Source organism: Phyllopteryx taeniolatus, chromosome 7 (assembly GCF_024500385.1).
Source record: "Phyllopteryx taeniolatus isolate TA_2022b chromosome 7, UOR_Ptae_1.2, whole genome shotgun sequence".
NCBI lineage: Eukaryota > Metazoa > Chordata > Actinopteri > Syngnathiformes > Syngnathidae > Phyllopteryx > Phyllopteryx taeniolatus.
The window spans coordinates 30,777,031-30,803,388 of NC_084508.1; the positions used below are offsets into that span (position 1 = coordinate 30,777,031).

Here is a 26,358-nt window from a genome sequence, read left to right on the forward strand (position 1 = left end):
ACTCTCTCTTGCATTTAATTAACATGTTTGTCCTTATGTTGGCTAGTCAAATTAAATTTCATATTTTTTTACATTTTCCAAATTTGTTCGTAATAGAAAATTCAATATGCAAACTCCACACAGGAAGGCCATTTGGAATCAGATTTGTGCCAAGATTCACATAAAACTTTTTAAATTGAAAAATCAATGATGACTTTTTGCATGGCGGAACGGTGGACGACTGGTTAGAGCGTCAGCCTCACAGTTCTGAGAACCTGGGTTCAATCCCCGGCCACGCTTGTGTGGAGTTTGCATGTTCTCCCCGTGCCTGCGTGGGTTTTCTCCGGGCACTCCGGTTTCCTCCCACATCCCAAAAACATGCATTAATTGGAGACTCTAAATTGCCCACAGGCATGAGTGTGAGTGCGAATGGATGTTTATTTCTATGTGCCCTGTGATTAGCTGGCAACCAGTTCAGAGTGTATCCCGCCTCCTGCCCGATGACAGCTGGGATAGGCTCCAGCATGCCCGCGACCCTAGTGAGGAGAAGCGGCTCAGAAAATGGATGGATGGAGGATGGATGGACTTTTTGCATTTCTTTTTTTTCTGCTTACGTTTTTGTTTTTTTTGCTTACGTTTCAAGTATTTTTTTCACTTAAGTTTCAGTTTTTTTCACTTAAGTTTCAGTTTTTTTCGCTTATGTTTCAGGTTGTTTCGGTTACAGTTTCAGTTTTACTTTTCAGTTTTTTTTGCTGACTTTTGGCACAAACCTCTCGGATGGGTGGGCTTTATGAGGAATTAGTCCTCATTGGCTAATTTGTTTTGAGTGACAGCTAATGCCCCCGGGTGTAATTTATTTTTTTCCACGTCACACTGAGGAGCAGAGCAACATTAAGAATGCAAGATTCAATTTATATATTATTATATATTTATAATAAGTATCTATCGTATATGTTGTCAATGCTGTACTAGGAAGAAGTGATGTTGTAACATTATTCTAGTAACATGTTAGAAGTGCACAGCCACAGTTTATCAACAATTTAGCATCTAAATACCATTAGCTATATTGCTAACGTTAGCTGCCATTCTCACTCGTGACTGACTGTTTGCTATATGGCCAGTGGCCACATTTCTTTATCATCTTATGAATCATCATATAATATATGATGATGATGATTATATTACCAAATAAAATGTAACACTTACAACCAGTACGGCTTAAAGACGGAATTAGCATAAAAGGGAAGCACAAAGCCCAAATAACTTTCCAGCAAGAGCTTGATTATATACAATATCTACTTTTAAAGTTAGCCAGATTTTCTGTTGACAAAAAGAAAATAAGTACAGATAAAGACAGTTTTCCTTTCTATAATCTTAGGGTTTATTTCAATATTAAGTATGTATTTATAGCAAATGTTTTCCCCTGTGAAATAATTTAGTTTTGAAGGAACACCAGCATTAGGATATATGTATGTATACAGTGGGTACGGAAAGTTTTCAGACCCCCTTAAATTTTTCACTCTTTGTTATATTGCAGCCATTTGTTAAAATCATTTAAGTAAATTTTTTCCTCATTAATGTACACCCAGCACCCCACATTGACAGAAAAAAAACTGAATTTTTGAAATCTTTGCAGATTTATTTAAAAGAAAAACTGAAATATCACACAGCCATAAGTATTCAGACCCTTTGCTGTGCCACTCATATATTTAACTCGGGTGCTGTCCATTTCTTCTGATCATCCTTAAGATGGTTCTACACCTTCATTGGCGTCCAGCTGTGTTTGATTATACTGATTGGACTTGATTAGGAAAGCCACAAACCTGTCTATATAAGACCTTACAGCTCACAGTGCATGTCAGAGCAAATGAGAATCATTAGGTCAAAGGAACTGCCTGAAGAGCTCAGATAGATTTGTGGCAAGGCACAGATCTGGCTAAGGTTACAAAAAAAATTCTGCTGCACTTTAGGTTCCTAAGAGCACATTGGCCTCCATAATCCTTAAATGTAAGACGTTTGGGACGACCAGAAACCGTCCTAGAGCTGGCCGTCTGGCCAAACCAAGCAATTGGGGGAGAAGAGCCTTGGTGACAGAGGTAAAGAAGAACCCAAAGATCACTGTGGCTGAGCACCAGAGATGCAGTCGGGAGATGGGAGAAAGTTCTAGAAAGTCAACCATCACTGCAGCCCTCCACCAGTCGGGGCTTTATGGCAGAGTGCACGACACATGAAAGCCCACATGGAGTTTGCTAAAAACACCTGAAGGACTCCAAGATGGTGAGAAATAAGATTCTGTGATCTGATGAGATCAAGATAGAAATTGTTGGCCTTAATTCTAAGCCGCATGTGTGGAGAAAACCAGGCACTGCTCATCACCTGTCGAATGCAGTCCCAGTGAAGCATGGTGGTGGCAGCATCTTGCTGTGGGGGTGTTTTTCAGCTGCAGGGACAGGACGACTGGTTGCAATCGAAGGAAATATGAATGCGGCCAAGTACAGGGATATCCTGGACCAAAACCTTCTCCAGAGTGCTCAGAACCTCAGCAGGTTCACCTTCAAACAAGACAATCACCATAAGCACACAGCTAACATACCGAAGGTGTGGCTTCAGAACAACTCCATGACTGTTCTTGAATGGCCCAGCCAGAGCCCTGACTTAAACCTAATTGAGCATCTCTGAAAAGACCTGAAAATGGCTGCCCACTAACATTCACCATCCAACCTGGCAGAACTGGAGAGGGTCTGCAAGGAGGAATGGCAATCCCCAAATCCAGGTGTGAAAAACTTGTGTCATCATTCCCAAAAAGACTCATGGCTGAATTAGCTCAAAAGGGTGCTTCTACTAAATACAGAGCAAAGGGTCTGAATACTTATGGCTGTGAGATATTTCAGTTTTTTTTTCTTTAATAAATTTGCAAAAATTTCAACAATTCATTATTTTTTTCTCCTGTCAATATGGAGTGCTGTGTGTACATTAATGTGGAAAAATTAACTTAAATGATTTTACCAAATGGCTGCAATATAAAAGAGTGAAAAATTTAAGGGCGTCTGTATACTTTCCGTACCCACTGTATATGTGTGTATGTGTAATTGTTTTTGTAAATGATTACTATTAGAGGGCGGCATGACTGGTTAGCATGTCTGCCTCACAGTTCTGAGGATCGGGGTTCAAATCCCGGCCCCACCTGTGTGGATTTTTCATGTTCTGTGTGGGTTTTCTCTGGGTACTCCGGTTTCCTCCCACATCCCAAAAACATGCATGGTAGGTTGATTGAAGACTCTAAATTGCCCGTAGGTGTGAATGTGGGTGCGAATGGTTGTTTGTTTATATTATAAGTGCCCTCCAATTGGCTGGCGACTAGTTCAGGATGTACCTCGCTTCTCGCCCAAAGATAGCTGGGATAGGCTCCAGCACCCCCGCAACCCGAGTGAGGATAAGCGGTAAAGAAGATGGATGGATTGATGGATTACTATTAGAAACATTAAGAGTAGTATGCCGTGGTTAAATGGCAAAGAGATAAGAAGGTATTAAAAATGGATAATTCCCAAGCCTACACTGTAGTCTCTTTCAACTTCCGTCTTGGGCTAGCTTCCAGTGCAGTCTTCCCGAGTCGGCTTCTTCTGCTGTGAGAATGAGCAAACAGTCCACTATGTGTCCACAAAATTCATAGTGAACGGTCCCGGCTTCAAGCCTCGGTTTGTTTGAACAGTTTTCATTGTTCTAATCTAATTAACCTTACTGTCTTTCAGCCAACGGAGCAACTTCTCCAGGATCACAGCCCTGATGCCGACCCAGATGATGGGCTGGTGGTGTCAGACATGCATGCCCTTTCCCCCTTTCGAACCGTAACCTTCATGTCCTTCATGCATTCATAAATCCGATCACATCCACCTTGTCTGAACAGGAAATCTACATTCAGATGCTCAATCTTATGCTAAGACTGAGTGAAGTGAAAATTAAATGTGAAAATTGTAGAATTGGAAAATTTGATTTTTGTTTTTGTTTTGAGGCATTTGTGTACATGATCCAGTATTATGTTTCAAGTAGTATAAACTTTCAGGATTTTCTTTCAAGGAAAGTTTGGTCAAAGTAGACAGTTAGCCTACAAGTTTATCTTTCTGCATTTAGAAGATGCATGCTGGTGTTCCTGTCCAGTCAACCACTTTATCACTCCAGGGACATTGAATGCATCTTCATCCTCAGCTGTTCCATGTGAAGAAATTCTAAATTTAGACTGTGGGACACAAAAACAAAGAGATGTGATATTACTTGACGGTAGGTTGATGGAGGTCTTAGTTGACTAATGAAAACTGTTCAAACAAACCGAGGCTTGAAGACGGGACCATTCACTCTGAATTTTTTGGACACATAGTGGACTGTTTGCTAATTCTCACAGCAGAGGAAGCCGACTGGGGAAGACTACACTGGAAGCTAGCCCAAGACGGAAGTTGGAGGAGACTACAGTGTAGGCTTGGGAATTATCCATTTTTAATACCTTCTTATCTGTTTGCCATTTTACCACGGCATACTACTCTTAATGTTTCTAATAGTAATATAGTAGTAGTTCCATAATAGTAGTTCCCTTTTATGCTAATTCCGTCTTTAAGCCAAACTGGTAAGTGTTGAATTTTATTTAGTAATGTAATAATCATAAGATGATAAAGAAATGTGGCCAGTGGCCATATAGCAAACAGTCAGTCACGAGTCAGTATGGTAGCTAACGTTAGCAATATAGCTAATGGTATTTAGCTGCTAAATTGTTGATAAACTGTGGGTGTGGACTGCTAACATTTTACTAGCATAATGTTACAACATTACTTCTTCCTAGTACACCATTGACAACATATACGATAAGACACTTACATTTCCTTAAGGTGATCGAAAATTTAATCTTGCATGCTTAACGTTGGCTCCGCTGCTCAGTGTGACGAGAAAAAAAGAAATCACATCCAGGGGCATTAGCTGTCACACAAAACAAATTTGCCAATGAGGACGCATTCCTCATAAAGCCCACCCGCCCGAGAGGTTTGTGCCAAAAGTCAGCCAAAAAAAAAAAAAACGTCAGCGAATAAAAAAGAAACGCAAACACAAAAGTCGTCATCACTTTTGCGATTTAAAAAGTTTTTGTGTGAATCCTTTTGGTACAAATCTGATTCCATAAATTGAACTAGTTCATAGTTCCTTTTTTCCCCAATACTGCATGTTGCTGAGGGGCTTTTACCCTCAAAATACTGGCATTTCATTTTCTCATTGTTGTCACCCATTCAGTCAACACAAATAGCCAGCTGCAGCTTTCACCCTACAATCAAAAACATGAGGAAAAACGTGTTGCTTGAATGGTATTTTTTTTAAAATGAGGAATTACAACAAAAACTGGACTTTTGTCCTTAATGAACAAACAAAAACACGCAACACAGTGTGACAGAAAAGATGGTGAAAAGACATGGATAACTTTGCATTACTAGCAGCTCTGGTTGACTATATTAACAAAATATTTTATCTTATCTTGTCTTACATTGCAAAAATAAAATTCTATATTATGACAGTGTGATCGTACAGTATTTTAACTAAAGCATTTTGAAACAAATACAATTTTTCCTAACAAAGAACATAATCTCTGCCATTTACAGTGTTGCCTGAACCCACCTCGCCCATGTAAACATGAATGGTGGCTGCACAGAATCGGTTGCCAAACACGGCGTTTATCGCCCGACATATGAAGGCTCATATACAGTATAGTGTGTTCAGGCAGGATTAGTCCTGGAAGGCCCCCAAAAATACCTGGCACTCTTGAAAGAAAATAAACTTTCTTTCAAAAACCGTTCACAGACGCCAGAACGAGCGAGTTCTCAATCACGTTCATCAGGCAGAAATGAACTAAGTTCAATTCACGTTTGGCCAAAATATGAACTTGTTCATGAACCTTCATTCATTGAAGTTATTCAGGTTCAACACTGTCAATTATTAGATAAATGGAGGTCCACCAAAATCATGTTTTCTCATTGTTTCACGCAAGGTAATACTTGTTCTTTTTCAGATTACGAAATCCCTCTACCACCTCGTTTTTGAAATCTTCAATTCGGTTGAGATTTTCTGTGGTTCTGACAAACATAAAAACGTTCCTCGATTTCAGGGTCAAAAATCACACGTTCGTAGGATTTGTATACAAGAGAAAACTATATATCCATGATTCACTATTATTATTCTTGGTTTCTGTAAAGCCGCCATTGAAAAATACTTCAAAATACTTATACTTCACATTTCAACTAAAAAGAGTCAAGGTTTCGGTCACAAATTTCCCAATGATTTACATTAATGTCTGGGCCAGAAATTTGGGCCGAACTGCGACATAACGTGGCATAAAATCCTTAATGCTTATCTGATTCTTACAAACCCAATTCCAATGAAGTTGGGATGTTGTGTTAAACATAAATAAAAATAGAATACAATAATTTGTAAATCATGTTCAACCTATATTTAATTGAATACACTACAAAGAGAAGGTATTTAATGTTCAAACTGATAAACTTTGTTGTTTTTATCAAATAATCATTAACTTAGAATTTTATGGCTGAAACACGTTCCAAAAAAGATGGGACAGGGTCAAGTTTACCACTGTGTTACATCACCTTTTCTTTTAATAACATTCAATAAAGCTTCGGGAACTGAGGACACTAATTGTTGAAGCTTTGTAGGTGGAATTATTTCCCATTATTGCTTGATGTACAGCTTCAGCTGTTCAATATCCAGGGTCTACGTTGTCGTATTTTATGCTTCATAATGCGCCACACATTTTCAATGGGAAACAGGTCTGGACTGCAGGCAGGCCAGTCTAGTACCCGCACTCTTTTACTACGAAGCCACGCTGTTGTAACACGTGCAGAATGTGGTTTGCATTGTCTTTCTCCAAAACCTGTATGTACCTTTCAGGATTCATGGTGCCGTCACAGATGTGTAAGTTACCAATGCCATTGGCACTAAAACAGCCCCATACCGTCACAGATGCTGGCTTTTGAACTTTGCGTCCATAACAGTCTGGATAGTTCTTTTCCTCTTTGGCCCGGAGAACACAACGTCCACAATTTCCAAAAACAATTTGAAATGTGGACTCATCAGACCACAGAACACTTTTCCACTTTGCATCAGTCCATCTTAGATGAGCTCGGGCCCAGAGAAGCTTTTCTGGGTGTTGTTGATAAATGGCTTTTGCTTTGCATAGTAGAGTTTCAAGTTGCACTTACGGATGTAGCGCCGAACTGTATTTATTGACATTGGTTTTCTGAAGTGTTCCTGAGCCCATGTGGTGATATCCTTTACACATTGATGTCGTTTCTTGATGCAGTGCCACCTGAGGGATCGAAGGTCACAGGCATTCAATGTTGGTTTTCGGGCTTGCCGCTTACATGCATTGATTTCTCCAGATTTTCTGAACCTTTTGATGATGTTATGGACCATAGATGATGAAATCCCTAAATTCCTTTCAATTGCACGTTGAGGAACATTGTCCTTAAACAATTCGACTATTTTCTCACGCACTTGTTCACAAAGAGGTGAACCTCACCTCATCTTTGCTTGTAAATGACTGAGCAGGTAAGCTCCTTTTATACCCAATCATGACACCCACCTGTTCCCAATTAGCCTGTTCACCTGTGGGATGTTCCACACAGGTGTTTGATGAGCATTCCTTCCATTCCAGTCTTTTTTGCCACCTGTCCCAGCTTTTTTGGAACGTGTTGCAGCCATAAAATTCTAAGTTAAGGATTATTTGCTAAAAACAATAAAGTTTATCAGTTTGAACATTAAATATCTTTTATAGTGTATTCAATTAAATATAGGTTGAACATGATTTGCAAATCATTGTATTCTGTTTTTATGTATGTTTAACACAACGTCCCAACTTCATTGGAATTGGGGTGTACAAACTAGGCCTGATTTTATTTGTGTATCACTCCTCTATCTAATGATATCGTCTAGTCTGATATACAGGTATTTTGACACTTTTTAGTAAAATACCTACAATATGTTAAGTCGTTTGCTATTGCATAAGCATTGCTAATGTAAATTAGAGCACAAAAGGTGGTTACGGTTAACAGCCCACAAACCACTAACGATCACTAGTGAGCTAACTAGACCACCAGGTATTGCCCGACTCCCACCTACCCCTCAGTCGTTACTCTGCTGATAGCGAGTCTTGGCAGGTTAACTTTTCCTAACTACAGTACAATACAATTGAACAAAATATAGGTTTCTAGAAGTAATTTAAACAATGATAATTGTCTTACCCGACAGCTTGACGATACCCACTGGTCTCCATTATGACTGTGTAGGTGACAGACAGAAGGAGAAGCAGGAGGATCTTTGGGAGTGAAGACACTCTGAGGTAGGGAACAATGGTGAGTGTACCAGCTAAACAGGACAACAGCGCATACGCCATGTTTGGACCAGCTCTATCTGCAGCTGTGCTGTTAGGTGGTTCTACACCAAACATGTCTGCAGGAGAATGCTGCATAGAGTTGTTGGATCTGATTATAACCCGACCCCATGGAATAAATCCCACCTATAAAAACGAAAGAGAAAAATCAGAGACAACAGAAAAATAGATACTGGAAACCTCAAATTCTCAAGAATGTTCACCAGTGTTTACAATTTATAATATTTATGTTGATATAATGCATAATTAGTTAAAAAAAAAAGGTTGCTTGGACGTCTTCCTTTGTTAATGGCCCATTGTTTTTCTTCCCCCTTTTTTTAGACTTGAAAGCTTGAAAACTTATTACATTAGTCATACAAAACGTTTTGTAGAAGATGCTGAAGGGATTATTTCTATTAAAGGAAAACTGAACTGATGTTTAACCTCTGTATCAAGTCAAGGGGAATTTAGGACTTACCATGCAGGCCTGTGCAACAGAATAAGAGAGCAAAACAAGGAAGACACACACAACTGTTCGTATCTGGATGGTGAGGCAGCCCGGTTGGCACTTGACAGCAAAAGAAAGAAAAGGTTCAATGAGAAGAATGGAGACAAATCAAAACTAAAGAGTGGTGTTGACATGACTGTGTTATGTGGTATATTTCTTACAGTATGTGCAAATCTAAGAGCAGATATTCTCAAGGGAGGGTAATTAACAAAGACTTAATTGATCAGTGTTATTCTAAAATGAGATAGTTTAGAGTAGACCCATTGAGGCTTCATGAACAACACGAGCCCAATTTAATCTTCATCATTTCAATAAAGGTTGAGATATACAGTGTTCCCTCGCCACTTCGCGCTTCCCGTTATCACTCATACAAGGCGCGTGATTGGTTCCTGGCGCGGCATCGACCAATGAGAGCACGATTGGATTTATCCCGTGAGCTGACTGGCTGCGCATCATCGCAGACTCACCCAGCATCTTCCCTTGTTGTGTCTCGCCAGTCTCGTCCACGCTGTTGACTGTCTCGCATACTGTATCTTAGTGTTGTGTTCGTGATAAGTTTTTTTGATTAGTTAAGCCCTTACACTGCCGCCTAAGCGCTGTGCCCCTGCGAAAGCTTCCTCCTGGGCGCCCAAGAGGAAGAAGATGATGACCGTCAGCGAAAAAGTGAAACTTTTAGATATGATCAAAGAGGGCAGACTTTATGCATCTGTGGCACGCCATTATGGCGTGAATGAATCTACAGTGCGGTACATCAAGAAAGAGGTTAGCAAACATCCGCAAAACTGCTTAAATAAGGAAGCGAAACGTGTGGTAACTCCGCGTAATAAGAGACGGGGTTATATCCTTGTACAGGGGAATTTTGAAGCAAAAGAAAAAACAAAGACAAGACCCATCACCATGTTTTTCACCAAGGTAAAACCCCAGCTACACCATCAGCACCTCCAGCAGAAGAGTCTCCGAGTGAACCTAAAGCCTCTACAGGTCAAGTGAGAGCCTCTCCTCCGCCACCAACGCAAGCCTCTTCGCCTGTCTCAGAAGGCAATGTTGATGAATGTTAATTACTGTATAAGGTTTTATAATTAAAGATTTAAGTAAATATGTGTACTGTTGTAATCTTTGTCTCAAATATGTAAAGTATAAATACTGTTTACATATTTTAAACATTCTGGTATCCACATACACATACACGAAAAGTCCTGGGGGTGGGGGGGTTTTTTACCTTTCGCGGGGGGTTCTGGTCTCCATTAACCGCGAAAAACGAGGGATCACTATATAAGTTAATGTTCAGTTTTGATTGATACTTATCAAATAGTTGTTTCTATAAACAAAATGGGTAGGATCCACAAGTTGCTTTTCTTTCTCTCCTTTTCTCAACTTTCATCGTAAAATACAATGGCATCACATTGCTCTCAATCGTTCTCTCTACTCTTAACATGACATCTATCTGTTTAGCAGGTGCGTCTTCTTCGTCTTCTTCACATAATCTGTACATCAATGTCTAACATGAAACACCGCTGCCATCTAGAGACAGAATAATTCTATGCACATTTATCTCGATACAATCCATGTTTTATACTCTTTTTAACTTCATATTACTATATTTATTCAACTTCCAATAACCATGTGAATTAATATTAACTTACTATACATTTACTGTATCAATTAACGAAAAGATACAACATACTGCAAACTGCAACAAAAACGACTGTTTAAATTAAGACCTTTCTGAGAGTTTTAAAAAAAGAGGGAGGGGGCAATATGATGGAAGCTTATAAGAAGTTCCTACCTGAACACTCGTAATATGCAGGTACATGACACAGGCCACATGAAAACAGAAACATAACACCAACAAAAGCAGTACCAGCATTCCCCTGTGAGAGAAAGAGCAACATTGGAGTGAGAAGAAAAAGTTCTTTTTCCACTAAATGCAGTGCAACAGATGCATTTTTGATTGTACTGTTAACAAAGTATCAAGTAAGAAACGTACTGTGGGATCATTAACAGATAGATAAGGCCAAAAAATGCAGCCAGGATCAGAGAGACAACCACTGCGCCGATGAAATGATCATCACACATCTGGTTATACTGAGAAAAGGACAGAAGGAGAGATACGATTCATTCATCCATCTTTTTCAGTCCATGTACAAGTATGTCCAAAGTGGACACGTACTTATTTGTTGGCCATTTTTCACCAATAGTTATTTAAACAAATCTGTTCAAGAATTTTAAAGCACTTTTTTTCATGAATCCCAAATTCACAACAGAGTCATTTAAAGATATATATGCATAGGACTTTTCCATTCCATTTTTTGTCAGAATCTGACGTCTCTGTTTCAACCAATCAGCGTTCGAGCAGCGCTGTAAACAATCCAACATTTAGAAGGTGGATGGATTACAGCAGTTGGGGTGTATGGTGAGATGGATCGAGTCATTTCAATTCTTGACTTTTCTCCAAACACTGCGCCTTACTCCTGACATTTTGTTTGTCACAATATTGTTAGGTGAGCTGTTTACATCCAGGAATAGAGTATTTGTGTTTGGCGATGTGTCTGCTGCATGCGGCACATGCATGGGTTCGCTACACTAATTGACATTGAATTTGGCGGCTTGCTGATGAAATGCTGTCTCCACAAATAAAAATACAAATAATCTTCAAATTTCCTTCATGACTGCTCACTTTTTTTCAACACACTCTAGGCCTGGTCGCAACCACTATCATGGTAACAAAAGCCGTGGTCTGCATTGGCTCAGCAGTCGAGGGAGCAGACTGAGGAGTGACTCGTTTTCCTGAGACTGAACTGCACTCTAAAAACAGGCTGAAATCAGCAAGGCTTAAATAAGGGTGTCCATTATAAAAGTTTTAAATCGTGAAAAAATACACAATATGTCGCCTTTAAAAGCCTTTTGTACTATAGTTTTTTACATAGCTGCCATTCATGTAGCTGGCAGGGGCTTGATTCTAGAAAATGGGCAGACTCTTCTACTTTTCCTTTCATCTTGTCCCGTTAAGGGTCGCCACAGCGTGTCATAATTTTCCATCTAAGCCGACCTCCTGCATCCTCCTCTCTAACACCAACTGCCCTCATGTCTTCCCTCACTACATCTATCAGCCTTCTCTTTGGTCTTCCTCTAGTTCACGTCTGGCAGCTCCAGTCTCATTATCCTTCTGTCAATATACTCACTCTCCCTCCTCTTGATGTGTCCAAACCATTGAAGTCTGCTCACTCTAATTTTGTCTCCAAAACATCTAACCTTGGCCGTCCCTCTGATGAGCTCATTTCTAATTTTATCCAACCTGGTCACTCCGAGAGCGAACCTCAACATCTTCATTTCCGCCACCTCCAACTCTGCTTCCTGTTGTCTCTTCAGTGTCACTGTCTCTAATCCGTACATCATGGCTGGCCTCACCACTGTTTTATAAACATTGCCCTTCATCCTAGCAGAGAGTCTTCTGTCACATACCACACTTGACACCTTCCTCCACCCGTTCCAACATGCTTTGACCTGTTTCTTTACTTCCTTTCCACACTCACCATTGCTCTGGACTGTTGAGCCCAAGTATTTGAAGTCCTCCACCCTTGCTATCTCTTCTCCCTGGAGCCTCACTCTTCCCCATCCGCCCTTCTCATTCATGCAAATATATTCTTACTTCGGCTAATTCCTCTCCTTTCCAGTGCATGCCTCCATCTTTCTAACTGTTCCTCAACCTGCTCCCTGCTTTCACTGCAGATCACAATGTCATCTACGAAAATCATGGTGCACGTGGATTCCAGTCTAACCTAATCAGCCTATCCATCACCACTTCAAACAAGAATGGGCCCAGGGGTAATCCCTATTCTATGTACTATTCAAAACACAGAATACACACCAGACTTCCGCATGCAGTACCACAGTTCCAATCTAGGTACTCTGTCATAGGCTTTCTCTTGATCTACAAAGACACAATGTAACTCCTTCTGACCTTCTCTGTACTTCTCCATCAACATCCTCAAGGCAAATAATGCATCTTTGGTACTCTTTCTAGGCATGAAACCATACTGTTGCTCGCAAATATTGACTTCTGTCCTGAGTCTAAACTCCACTACTCTTTCCCATAATTTCATTGTGTGGCTCATCAACTTTATTCGTCTATTGTTCTCACAGCTGAGCACATTACCCTTGTTCTTAAAAATGGGCACCAGCACACATTTCCTCCATTCCTCAGGCATCTTCTCACCTCGCCTAGATGCTTCCATACCTCCACAGGAATGTCTTCAGCACCAACTGCCTTTCTATTTTTCATCCTCTTTAGTGCCTTTCTAACATCCCCCTTACCAATCATTGCTACTTCCTGGTCCACCACAATTGCCTCTTCTACTCGTCCTTCTCTCTCATTTTCCTCATTCATCAACTCCTCACAGTATTCTTTCCATCTATCCAGCACACTACTTGCACCAGTCAACACATTACCCTCTCTATCCTTAATCACCCTAACATCCTGGACATCATTCCCATCTCTATCCCTCTGTCTGGCCAACTTGTATAGATCTTTTCCTACTTCTTTCATGTCCAACCTTGCATATATGTCATCATATGCCTCTTGTTTGGCCTTTGCCACCTCTACCTTCACCCTACATCACATTTCCATGTATTCTTGTGCCCTTCTTCTGTCCTCTCAGTGTACCACTTCTTCTCAGCTAACTCTCTTTGTGTGCTTTCCTGCACTTTAAGGTTCCACCACCAAGTCTCCTCCACTCTCCTACCAAAGGACACACTCCACCAATCCTATGCTGTCTAGCCACACTCTCACTTACCACTACCTTACAGCCAGTTGTGTGGACAACATGTAATCCACCTGCGTGCTTCTACCGCCGCTCTTGTAGGTGACCCTATGTTGCTGCCTCTTCTGGAAAGAAGTGTTCACGATAGCCATTTCCCTCATTTTTGCTAAGTTTACCGCCATCTGTGCCTCCAAGTTCCTTTCCTGGATGCCAAATGTATCCATCACTTCTTCATCACCCCTGTTTCCTTCAGGAACATTTCCATTACAATCTGCACCAATCATGACTCTCTCTCTGCCTGGGATGCTCAGAACTACTTCGTCTAGCTCCTTCCTAAATTTCTCTTTCACCTCTAGGTCACATCCTTCCTGTGGGCATAGCCACTAAAGCAACTGGGCAGACTATAATGAGATTTCAAAAGACTGCTGTGTGTACTGTATGTATGCAAGAACATGTCTGTCTTGTGTCTTTTTTAGCATTGGCATTCAGAGTCCATAGTCCTCTTCTTGAAGTTGTTTTGAGTTGGCAGAGGTAATAATTAAGATTATTCTAAATGCATCCTCATTATTCAATCCTGCAAAACTGATAGAAAGTTGCTTTGTAGTAAATACAGAATGTCCTCAAACAACAATGTGTCATGCTAATAACAATAATTTCCAGTTACATTTTATTCATGTTTTTAACACAAAAAAAAAACTGTTCTGTCTCATTTATTGCTCTATGGGCTCTACCCACGCACACATCGGAGAAAAATCACGTGTGCTGCTGAGACGTTATCAAATCATTATCTACAACCCCTCCTGAGAAGGTGGGTGGATTACTCAAACACACACGTATGTACTCACACACAAAGACATCATAGACTACAAGCGTGGGTGCAACGGATAAAAGGGAAAAAAATTAGAGCTGTGTTGGGTGTGTATGTGACATTTTAAAAAAATAGGAGTGTTCAGTCACAAAGCAAGTCATCCTACTGGACATAGAATGGGGAAAGTACAGTATATGTTCACTGCATTCTGTATGGTTAAGTTTTTTTTCTCTGCATACTCAGTGGGTGTGGGTGGTCTTACCCTGCGCTCCCTGTCCCTGTTCCTAAAGAACAAGGTAATGTAATTGAGATCTGATGTCCCTGACTCAGTCTGCCGAGCTTCGATGAGGCGTCCAATGTAGCGATTGACTCGTGTTCCTGGTGAGTGCTGGATGGTGGCTGCTGAGAAAGATGTCCGATTCCTTAACTTCTCAGATGCAGTCCTTAAGGCTCGCCGCTGTCACATATCACACGAATTCACAATCTCACTAATGCAGTGGTCTTGCGACTAATATAAAAATCAACATTGTTGAACATATTCATCTTTTTCTGTTATACCTGTAGGGAATCTGACCCAGTTTCCTAAACCTCTTGATAAGCAAAAATTTTCCGAGACGGCCACTAAGAGGAGGACTGGCGTATGTCAAGTGGACCCTAAATTAATTAGCAGGTCCCCTCGAAATCTTTGTTTACAGTCACATTTTCTTCGTTTTTTAACTGACAGCAGCCAAAAGGTTGGGGATCCTCTCTCTGAGGAGACCAAGCTGGGTAAGATCGACAACGGAACGCAAATACAGCTATGAACTATTTGATTAATATTCAAACATGCCCCCAAGGCACCACCCACTGGCATTTGAGAGTACTTAAACCGATGGACATCCATTCAGGATTGTTTTTAACTGAAGATAAAATGTCCGTTTTGATATTTCACGAACTCTGCAGAAATATTCCAAATGTATGCCTTGATGTCTGTGTCAGTGTGTCAACTTTACAGGTGCAGCTGTAAGACTTTAAGAACTGTTTGTCTTGATTTGAAGCCCAAACATCATGAAATGTGATTGAACCATTAACAGTTGATTTGCCAAGATTAAAATTTAAAGAACCATTCTATATGCTTGATCTATGAGTGAGAGTACAACGTTGGGAGTATTTTACATTAAGATATGATTTTTACACCACTTTTATGGCAAAATTGTAGACTAGGTTCAAGTTGATGGGTGTGGTCTTCCACCAGTCTCCTCCGTCCTCTTGGACATGCCTCCAGGGTATGTACAATATTAGTGCCTCCAGGGTATGTACAATATTAGTGCCTAATAATTTCGGGTAAATAACTAGCTTCACACAAAATCCCAACTTTGCTCTCTCTCTCTCGCACTCTCGTCCGGACTGAACGCATTAAACGCTCACGTTTTCAACTTTAGTCCAGCAACACGGTGTTCTAGTTCCCTTTTCGTGCGCCGATCTTTCTTTCTTTCACCATTATTAGTGTTATTTTCTTCCTGTAGTTAGACTCTGTGTGTTCCCTATAGTTCCCTTGAAGATGTCATTAAATATTCCATAAAATTCCACTCCTTGTTGTGTTCTGAGATTAATAAGGAAACCTCTGTCATCTAGAACTCGTATTACATAAAATGTAGCAAGCTTTAGATTATGAAACTGATAAAAGGTTTGTTGTCACTTTTTCCTAAATTTTATACATATAAAAAGTGACGTGGTCCCCTCTACGAAACAAAATAGCTTGATTTATAACGTTAAGCGTCAAATCACGCTAAACCAGAAGCAACGCAGGCATCGCTGCTTCAACAAATTTATTTCTGAAATAAATTACGTTTTATCCAAATGCCAATATACGCTAAATACCTATGTATGCAAACTGGATTTCCCTCCCTGAAACCAACTTCCTTATAATAGAAAACTAAATTCACTGCTGAGAAAGACAAATAAAAAGAAACAGGCAAACATGTATGTAACAGTATGGATAAACAGGAACTGACAGAAAAAAAAAAAATAAATAAATAAATCTGCTGCCAAATTCTCTACACTGGATATAACATCATACAAGGTATTTATCAAGGATTAACAAAGGTTTGCAGCAAATCAGGATTGAGCCGAGGCAAATTGTATCATGTCATGACTCGACTTGTGACAGACCATGCCTGGCCGTAAAGTGAAGTACAGTAGCAATAGAACTGAACGATAGAATGAGGTAAATTCCTGATTAGACTTGATATACAAGGGAGACTCTGAGAATATATCTTTTAATTTGAATCGACAAGACATAGAAATTTGCTTTTACGTTTCCTCTACATATTTTTGAGAAAACAAACCATTACCTGTTATTTTAAAACACACGCTACTCACCTTGTCATCATCCTCACAGGTCATGACATTTGAGAAGGGGATCTCCGCCTTGAACATCTTCCTGCAGTGCATTAGTTGCACAAGCAGGTAGCATACAGTCTTGAACTTCATCCTCTTGGCTGGTTTGATGTCAGACAAAATTAAACCAGGAAAGATCTGCAAAAGTAAAATCTAGTTAGAGATGTTTAAAATGCCACAAAATCTCACTTAAGTTCCCACATGCTAGGCACTGTCACTGTCTTCACATAGCAACTCTCATTATATTTTTAAATCTTTCAGTAGTAAATATTTTGTGAGTTTTAAAATCACTCTTGTGAATGACTTGGGTGCCGGCATGCCTACAGTAATATAATACAATGTGAATATTTATATTTAATACTTTACTGAAGTAGTACTGAAGCACCAAAGTAGTGAAGTCTGATATAATATGTAACAATAAAATTAAATTACTATTAATAATGGTAACAACAACAACAGCAATAATAATAATAATAATGTTGATTTATATTATTCTATTAGCATATTTGACTTCCAAAAATCATGATGGGACACAAGTAAACATTCAGTATACAGTAGAAGAAAATTCAGAACCTGTAAATCCAGTACTATGTTATTATATCTTGCTAACAAGGAGCTTTTTTTTTGTTATTGTAACCATGATAATACTGTTTTTTACTATAACATATGACACATATGAAGGTCACATATTGCTAGTTTTTGCATCTCGTTTCAATATATTTTTAGATGCTGTCAAAAGTCAGAATTGTTAGAGCTTCATACATGTAAAATAATGGACTAAATCCCAATACAACCACCTTCATTATAAAAGATTAATTCTGCAGCAATGGATAAGGATGACAGGTGGGATAAGAATGTCATGAGCCATGCCCCGCAGTTCCTCCTATGGAGCTTGGGATGCGCCTTGTGCCTTGTCTCGCTCTCTCCTCCTCCTCTCTCTCTCCCCAGCAATCAGCATCACCTGGGCTGCGCACCTGTTTTCAAGCATTACTCATTACACCCTGCATTTAAAGCCTGTCAAGTCCTGCAGCCTTCGCTTGAGTATTGACACTTGTCTGTGACTCACCAGCCAACTCTTGTACTTTCAGGTTTTGTGGTATGAAAGTAACTATCCTATGACCCTCATCTGTACTCACCCGATTGTGTTCTTCACCGTCTCTAGTGTTCCTTCCATGCCTTCCTCGTCTCACTGACTACACCAGCCACGCCGGCAAGCTACCCCACCTGCTCCCATTCCCGCTTTCTGTTCGCTCCTTGTTCCCAACGGTCCACCACCTCGCCTTGGATATCCTTAACCTGAGCCAGCATGCAATAAAACATTCTAAATCTACTCCCTTCCCCTCGGTCCAATTTAACTCACATCTGACTTCGCACCGTGACAGAATACTCAGGCCATGACGGACCCACCGACTACAGAAGCGTTGATGATAGCGCTCGCCTACCAGGGCGCTCATATCAGCAGACAGGACGAAACCCTCCGCAAGATCATGGACTCATTAAATGCCCTTAAACAACAAGTATCCCTCCTGCCCAGAGCCACCTCAGCAATGCTCCCATGACTATTCCTCCGGAGCTGGCAGCCTCCGACCAGCCCCGCCTTCCGTACAAGAGCCTCATGTTCCTCCTCCCGAACCATACTCCGGGGACCTATGTTCATGTAGCCATTTTTTATTAAACTGCACATTAGTATTTGATCTACAACCGCTGCGCTATCCAACCTACAGATCGAAGGTCGGATACATTATCAACCTCCTGCATGGAAAAGCTGCCATATGGGCTAGTGCGCTTTGGCATAATTTCTCCCCGGTACTCACATCTCGAGACTCCTTTATGGCAAAACTCAAGAAAGTTTTCAATTACCTCGTTAAGGGTAGCGAAGCCACTCGGCGCCTCCTAGCTCTCACCAAAGGTTCGAGTTCCATGGCGTTCTACTTAATCGATTTCCAGATACTCGCGAGTTAATGCGGGCGGGACGACACAGCGCTAAGGAGAATTTTTTTTAAGGGCTTATCAGAACAACTCAAGCACGCGCCCGCAACCAGGGATGGATCCACCTCCCTCGAGAACCTAATTTCATTAGCCATTAAGCCAGACAATCACCTCAGAGAGAGAGCTCGTGAGCGGGGATCTAAGACACAAAGTTTTGCTCCACCCTTGGTACCGTTCGCAACACACCCCCATCATTGACTATGGCACTAATGACAGTTTTATCAATTACCTCTTCCCAAATTGCCCTCTACTTTAGAGACTGCTAACCTTCTTGTCCTCCATGTGTTCAGACTTCATGGTATCCCTTTTGACATTGTATCGGACCGGGGTCCTCAGTTCTCTTCCCAGATCTGGAAAGAGTTCTGCAAGGCGGTGGGCACAGCAGCAAGTTTGTGTTCCGGCTGCCACTCCCAAACCAAGGGGAACCTGGAATCCGCTCTTTGCTGCGTCGCTGCTCGCCATCCTGCGTCCTGGTGCACCTTCCTCCTGTGAGTGGAATATGCCCATAACTCCCTCAGCAGCTCCGCCACAGGTATGACTCCCTTTATAGCATGTTATGGTTTCCAACCTCCGTTGTTTAAGGACCAAGAGCATACAGTGGTGGTTCCCGCGGTGAGTGAGCATCTGCGACGGGTCCAATCTGTGTGGAAGGACGTCAGGGCTGCTTTAACTCGGTCGACGGAGAAGAATAAGCGGCTGACGGATCTTCATCGATCCCCTACTCCTGAATACAAGGTGGGTCAGATGGTTTGGCTCGCCTCCTGTGATCTCCCACTCCAAATGGAATCCCAGTAAGCTCGCTCCTCGCTACATTGGTCCATTTCCAATCACCAAACTCATTTATGCCACCTCTTTTCAATGAAAACTTTCCCAATCCCCCAAGATCCATTCAACATTCCACGTGTCCTTGCTTAAGCCGGTCTCCACCAGTGCCCTTAGCCCTCTACCCATACCCCCTACAACCCCGTGTCATCGATGGCCATCCTGACTTTATGATGTTGCGCATCCTGTGCAGCCCTGGGGTAGAGGATTTCAATTCCTGGTGGACTGGGAGGGATATGGCCCTGAGGAACGGTCCTGAATTTCACGCAAGCTTATTTTGGATGACTCCCTTATGACACTCGCCCTGGGAAGCCTGGTGTAACACCTGGAGGCATCTGATGAGAGGGGGGTACTGTAATGATCCATGCCCCACAGTTCTACCTTTGGAGCTTGGGTGGCGCCACCTCACCTTGCCCCCTGTATTGCTCTCTCCCCCTCTCTCTCTCCCCAGCAATCAGCATCACCTGGGCCGCGCACCTGTCTTCAAGCATCACTCATTACTGCCTGCATTTAAAGCCTGTCAAGTCCTGTTGCCTTCGCCTGAGTATTGACACTTGTTTGTGAATCACCAGCCGACCCTCGTACTTCCAAGTTTTGTGGTATGAAAGTAACTATCTCACGACCCATATCTGTACTCACCCGATTGTGTTCTTCTCCATCTCCAGTGATCCTTCTGTGCCTTCCTCTTCTTGCTGACTTACACTAGCCACGCTGCCAAGCTACCCCACCTGCTCCCGTTCCCGCTTTGTGCTCGCTCCTTGTTCCCGATGGTCCACTACTTCGCCTTTGATATCCTTAACCTGAGCCAACCTGCAATAAACCATTCTAAATCTACTCCCTCCGCCTCAGTCTGCTCTTGGGTCCAATCCAACTCACATCCGAATTCGCACCGTGACAAAGAAAATGTAAGCCACCGACAGTATGTAGATCCATCTCATCCATGCACAGAAATTTGTGAAATTTAGTGTAAACTATGTTCACTATGACTGAGCAATTTTAAAATCCATCAATATGCATGTACTGTGCACATGTACACTTGGAGTGAGATAGTAATGTGTGTGTCAGCTTAACACACGGCCTCCCCTCTGCGCCAGAGGATTAACTATTACACCACGGACAGCTGTCCCTGTCCTATGTTCCTATGTGCTGGCAAGAGAAAAAGAGAAAATGTGGGGGGAAAAAAGAAGTTAACTGTACTTTCCGTCTGTGTGATGGCACGATGAAAAACGTCTCTATGTGATGTTTCTGAAGGAAGACGTGTCTCTTGTGGCCAAAGCCAGGTTCCACCTCGTAGTCACCATTCAAACACTCCAGGGTGGTCCTTGTTATGTGAACCTTTCTGAGAGCACAAGCAGGGGAAAAGATAAAATAGGACTCTTAATAAGAATATTGCTTTAATAGCCCATCTGCTAAATAACCATTTCACAGTGAAGTTTATTGAGCCTGACCTCACATATAAAATCATATAAAGATTAAAGTTGTTGTTGTTTTTAAATATTCATTATACTGTAGAAACTATTCTCATATGTGAACTTTAGGGGTGCTCTGCAGCTCTGTCCCCAATCAGGATATGAATACAGCGACCATTGATGCACAAAATTTGAAACATTTTTTTTTGCTTGAAAACGTGGATATTTGTTAAAATAAATATGTTAGTACATGTATTTTAGTCTTTCACACTTCTGAAGACCTCAACCCGATAGATATACAGTAATGTCACTTTGAAAATCAACATAATAATAATAATCAGTTAGGCTATTGCAGTCTTTGTCCATGTGGAACATAATCATCATAGGATAAAGTTGGCTGTTGTGAAGAAGCCTTGGTCACTTGTTGGAACTGTCTGTATCACTGAATGAAATATTAATATGTTTATATCTGATTTGAGGTGTATCTGTACCATAAGCTCTGAGCTGCAGACGTCCCTGAAGCAAGCATTACCTTCTATGAGCCCAGTCATTTTCAGTTGCTTGTTGAAAAATCTGCTTTTAGAAACAACGTGTACTGGAGGCATGCTATGTACTGAGTATGTGTCTGCATTTGCTCTATGGTTGTCTTGTTTTAGTGGTAGTGGCACTGAGTACTGACCCAGGCAGTCCTCCGGCCTCCATCACATTCGCTAAAGTGACATCATTTGACCAGACGTCATACTGCCATTTCCTGAGGCCCAGCACGCCGCACAGCACCCGTCCTGTGTGTAGGCCAACACGCATATTCAAGTCCACCTCTGTTGCCTCTACCACTGACCTATGACAAAAATGATTGTGTTGAGAGGGACAGAAGACATAATTCTACTTTTGTAGCTATGATCCTGATATTTATCCTTGTTAACCATTTGCAGATAACTTTCGTGCAGGTTGAAATGAACATTATGTAAGAGAATCAGTATTTTTTTTGTTTTACTCTTGCAGTTGGCAAGCTGTAAAAAATCATGTCTGAGGTTCCTCTGGGAGGTCAGCAGCTTCGACTCTGGGAAGATCTCTAACAGCAGCAATAGGCGGTTGCCCAGTATTCAGGCCAGTACTTTACCCGAGATAAGAAGCAGATGCCTTTTTAATGGCCCCAAAGTGCCTTGTCTGTCATGAACGAAACTGCTGTTTGAGATTTGGCAAAGTGAGAAAGGGAGCGGAGGTAAAGCTTGATTTAAGTTTGTGAAAAGCTGCCTGACAAAGCGAGTTCCATACGAAAGGTCTGTGTGGCGAGGTAAGATCATGCAAAGGTGAAGCTAAAGAACTGAAATTTCTAATGAACTTTCTGTAGAAATTAGCGAACCCGAAGAACCTTTGTACATCTTTGCATGATGTGGGAGTGGGCCAATTAGTCACGGCATCAACTTTGCAAGGGTCCATTTTGATTTCACCTGGAGCCAGCACGAACCCCAGAAAAGAAACGGACGCCTTGTGGAGCTCACATTTCTCAGCCTTGACAAATAGTTCATTCTGCAGTAACTGCTGCAACACAGAGCGGACATGAATGATGCGAGTCTCCTCATCCGGGGAGAATATCAAAATATCGTCCAAATATACAAAAACATACACATTCAACATGTCACGCAGGACATCATTGACAAAGTTCTGGAACACAGCTGGAGCGTTAGTTAGTCCAAAAGGCATCATCAAATACTCCCGTTGTGATGTAAAAACGTAATGTCCCGTTGGTGTGTTGAATGTTGTTTTCCATTCATCCCCCTCCCTTACCCTGACTAGATGATATGCATTTCTTAAGTCTCGTTTGGTGAAAACCTTGGCTCCCTCCAGTTACTCAAAGGTGGTGGAGATGAGAGGAAGAGGGTACCTGTTTTTCACCGTTATGTCGTTGAGACCCCGGTAATGGATACAGGGTGTCAGTCTTGTCCACAAAGAAAAACAATGTGGAAAAAACGTCTTTCATATCCTGGTAACAGGTGGGCACTTGAGATAAGTCAGGATCCCCAGTTGGGGTCTGTGGATTGTCATTTGAAACATAGCCCTGAACATCACATGGAGGCTTGAAACAGTTCTGGGCGCAATTGCTGCCAGAGGACCAGTCAACGTGGGGGTTATGTAATTTCAACCATGGGTTCCCTAAAATAAGGTCATGATTCATGGCGTCAAAAACATGAAAACTAATGCGTTCCGAGTGAGAATCAGGAAATGTCAATGTGAGTGTTTGTGTGCGGTCAGTGATCTTGCCGTAAAACTGCCATCTGCAGCAAAGGTGTTGCGGTGGCGTTTTATTTGAAAGGTTCTAAGGTGCATACGTCTAACGAGGAGGGAGTTTAGTAAGTTTGCATCAGAGTCAATTAATACAGGTGTATGAATTTTTTGATCAGGAGAGCGTAGTGTCACTTTAGGAAGAACCCAGGTAGGGTCTTCCTTAATGAAATTCAGACTCGCCTCACCCGTGCCCTTGTTACCGGCACCGGCAACCTTGACGTGAAAGTTGCTCACGGAATGACCCAACTGCCCGCAGTAGAAATACCGCCGTTCCCACAGCCGGCGTTGACGTTCGTCAGGGGAGAGACGGAACCTGCCCAGTTGCATGGGTTCATCCGTGGTGACGCTAGCCAGTGGATTGACACCGGAGACAGGGAATGTTCCTTGGTTGGGCTGGTCACCGAGGCTCATCCTCCAAGTGCGTGGTGACGCAGCCCTCCGCCGAACTCCGTCCAGCTCACGATCCAAAAGTCTCTTGTCGATTTTTACGGCGAGAGCGATGAGTGTCCAAGTCAGTCGGCAGGTCTAGCGGGACCAAATGATCCTTGACGGCGGGGGATAGTCTTTGAAAAAATGCATCGAGCAGTGCGCTATTATTCCACTGACTCTCACCTGCTAGAATGCGAAACTTAATCGCGTAATCTGACACCCTGTGCTTGCCTTGGTGTAAGCTGACAAGGGAGCGAGCTGCCTCACGATTTGGTGTGGAAACTGAAAAATGTGCTCTAGAGTCTTTACAAAAAAAGCCCACGAATGACACGCGGCAGAATTGCAGCTCCATTCAGGAGTAGCCCACGCCTACGCACGACCAGTCAGGTGGGAAATGACGAAAGCGATTTTTGCCCGCTTGGTGGGGAAGGTAGCTGCCTGCAGCTCAAAGTGGAGTTCGCACTGAGTGATGAACGGCTTAATGTTCCCATAATCTCCAGAGCACCTCTCCGGTCGAGAGAGCTGTGGGCAGACAGCAGCGGAGGTGGCAGGTGGCTGCATGGTAACGGCTTCACATGGAAATGTTGGTACCGTGGCGGTATCGGGTGTTGTGCCAACTGGTTCCTTCTTTTGAATCATTTTCATAAGAACTTCAAAGTGTGAGGCCACCTGTCTCATCATATTGTCCTGATGTTCTGATAGTCCCTCTAGATGAAGGTGGAGGGCAGCAAGCTGCCCATCCTGCTTCGAGAGGCGTTGACCCTGCACTTGAAGGGCTTTGCGCACCGGGTCTCAGTCTGCTGGGTCCATGTTATGGCCAGTTCATTCTGTCATGAACGGAACAGAGGATAGGACCCAAAAATGCACGACTCCAAAACGAATGGGCAGTTTAAAAAAAGAGAGGTTTAATATACGGGCAGAGGTCAGTACACAGGCAGGCAATCCAAAAAAAGCGACAGTATCCAAAAACGTGAGGGAAAAAGGCGAGGTCGATAATCGGAACAGGGTCTAGTCTTACTGTGAGTCTTTGACGTGGTAACAAGGAATGCTGGAATGCGACGACAAGGTACAACAAACTGGCGACGAGAAAGAATGAGACACAAGGTTAAATGCAAGGGGTAATTAGGGTGAACGAGGCACAGGTGGTGAAGATGCTCTCAGGAGCAAGTGTGTATGAAACAGACAAAAGCCGGAACACACACCCATGACTTTGTCATGAGAATCCCTGAGTTCAGCAAGGATTTCCTCCTTATTCTCATGTTTTCACAGAGGGTATGGATGTGGCAAGGGAGTTTTGGCGTGCCTTGTGTGAGGATTTCTCCAGGGATCCCATCTGGTCTAGAGGCCCTGTTATTGCCCAGTTTCCTAATGGTATCCAGGAGCTCATTTTTGGTGGGAGCGGCTCCCAAATACTCCATGATAGGTCGCTCAACAATTCGATTGATGGTTTCTAGCTGTGTTGTTTCAGTTCAGAAGCTTTTGGAACATTTACTGCCAACTGGAACTGATGCCAGTTTAATCTTTGAGCAGAAATTGTCCATCTTTGGAGTGGAGGAGATTGAGACCTCCATACATGGCCTTGGTGGCATTGAAGAATCCCTGACGTCACCTTAGTCAGTACGCCTCTGTATTTCCAGTCTTCTCCACCACCTCTACTTTGCTATGGAGTGGGCCTGCCATTTTTCTCTACTGTTAATGTCATTCCGCCAAGACCAAAAGGATATCCTTTTGGAATTGAGAAGTTATTTGAATTCACTGTCATTATCGTTGACACAGTCTTGGTGTTTGTTGGTCTTGTAGTCAATAGTGTCCCGGCTGGCCTCAAGTCGGATAGTTGCTTATCACCAGTGCATAGGACAGTTGGAGGATTCCGTTTGAGGTGGCATTTCCAACACCATCTTTACATAAAGTGTCGTTCCAGAGTTTGCGATCCTTGCCGACCCTCGCATTGAAATCCCTAAGTAGGAGAATCCTGTCTTTCTTCAGGATTTTTTATATAAAATGCTCCAGAGTTACCTAGCAAGTCTCCATGACTTCATCCAATGAGTCCAGGGTTGGTGTGTTGGCACTCACATCATTGCGATCAGCTTGAGGTTATCCAGAGTCGCCAAAGGGGCTCGGTCGCCCCCCCCCCACACACACACACCGGAGGGGGGTGGGGGGCCGCACAGCGTGGGTTGTGGGTCGGATAAATGCGTGCATCCCCGGAGGTCGGCGCTCATTTACATGTATTACCTCAGTGCCACAGTTATCCAAGTAACGGCGTGGCAATCAAAGGAACCATAACTGATTAAATGAGCCATTCGCAGTTTCACTGTACAAGCCGTGTGTACATAGAATTGCATGGCTTAATCTTTGAGACAAGCATTTGCTACTACCAGGATCAACCAGGTAGCCTCAGGGGTAGGGTCTCTCCAAGCGCCGCCTTCTTAAAGCTGGGAAATCAAACCCACAGGCTGGAGGAACCGTCCACCTGAACACTGCAGCGTCGCCGGCCGGCGGAGGCCCTCCAATGGCGGGCCGCAACTGAAATGGGGAGGCGGGTCGGCCAACAAACCGGGCCAGCGCTTGTCCAGAGC

The 26,358-nt window shown here is 42.5% G+C and overlaps 1 protein-coding gene across 20 annotated transcripts in view; it reads right to left on the reverse strand.

Annotated features, from left to right (window-relative positions):
- Nucleotides 1-26,358, reverse strand: part of adcy1a (adenylate cyclase 1a) — a 118,380-nt gene that overhangs the window by 48,149 nt on the left and 43,873 nt on the right. For 17 of the 20 annotated variants that reach the window (XR_009789350.1, XR_009789349.1, XR_009789353.1 and 14 more), the window contains exons 6-13: nucleotides 21,744-21,902; nucleotides 20,853-20,994; nucleotides 16,827-16,982; nucleotides 14,728-14,922; nucleotides 10,885-10,982; nucleotides 10,684-10,768; nucleotides 8,868-8,957; nucleotides 8,262-8,536 (exon numbers count right to left, since the gene is read on the reverse strand). Coding sequence is in view for 14 of the 20 variants with exons in the window: in XM_061779204.1 (XP_061635188.1) it covers nucleotides 8,262-8,536; nucleotides 8,868-8,957; nucleotides 10,684-10,768; nucleotides 10,885-10,982; nucleotides 14,728-14,922; nucleotides 16,827-16,982; nucleotides 20,853-20,994; nucleotides 21,744-21,902 (1,200 nt within the window). In the remaining 6 variants the exon portion in view is untranslated. Of the gene's footprint in view, nucleotides 1-7,220; nucleotides 7,328-8,261; nucleotides 8,537-8,867; nucleotides 8,958-10,683; nucleotides 10,769-10,884; nucleotides 10,983-14,727; nucleotides 14,923-16,826; nucleotides 16,983-20,852; nucleotides 20,995-21,743; nucleotides 21,903-26,358 lie in introns of those variants that run through there. The other 3 variants (XM_061779216.1, XM_061779205.1, XM_061779218.1) reach the window with 3 other exon arrangements.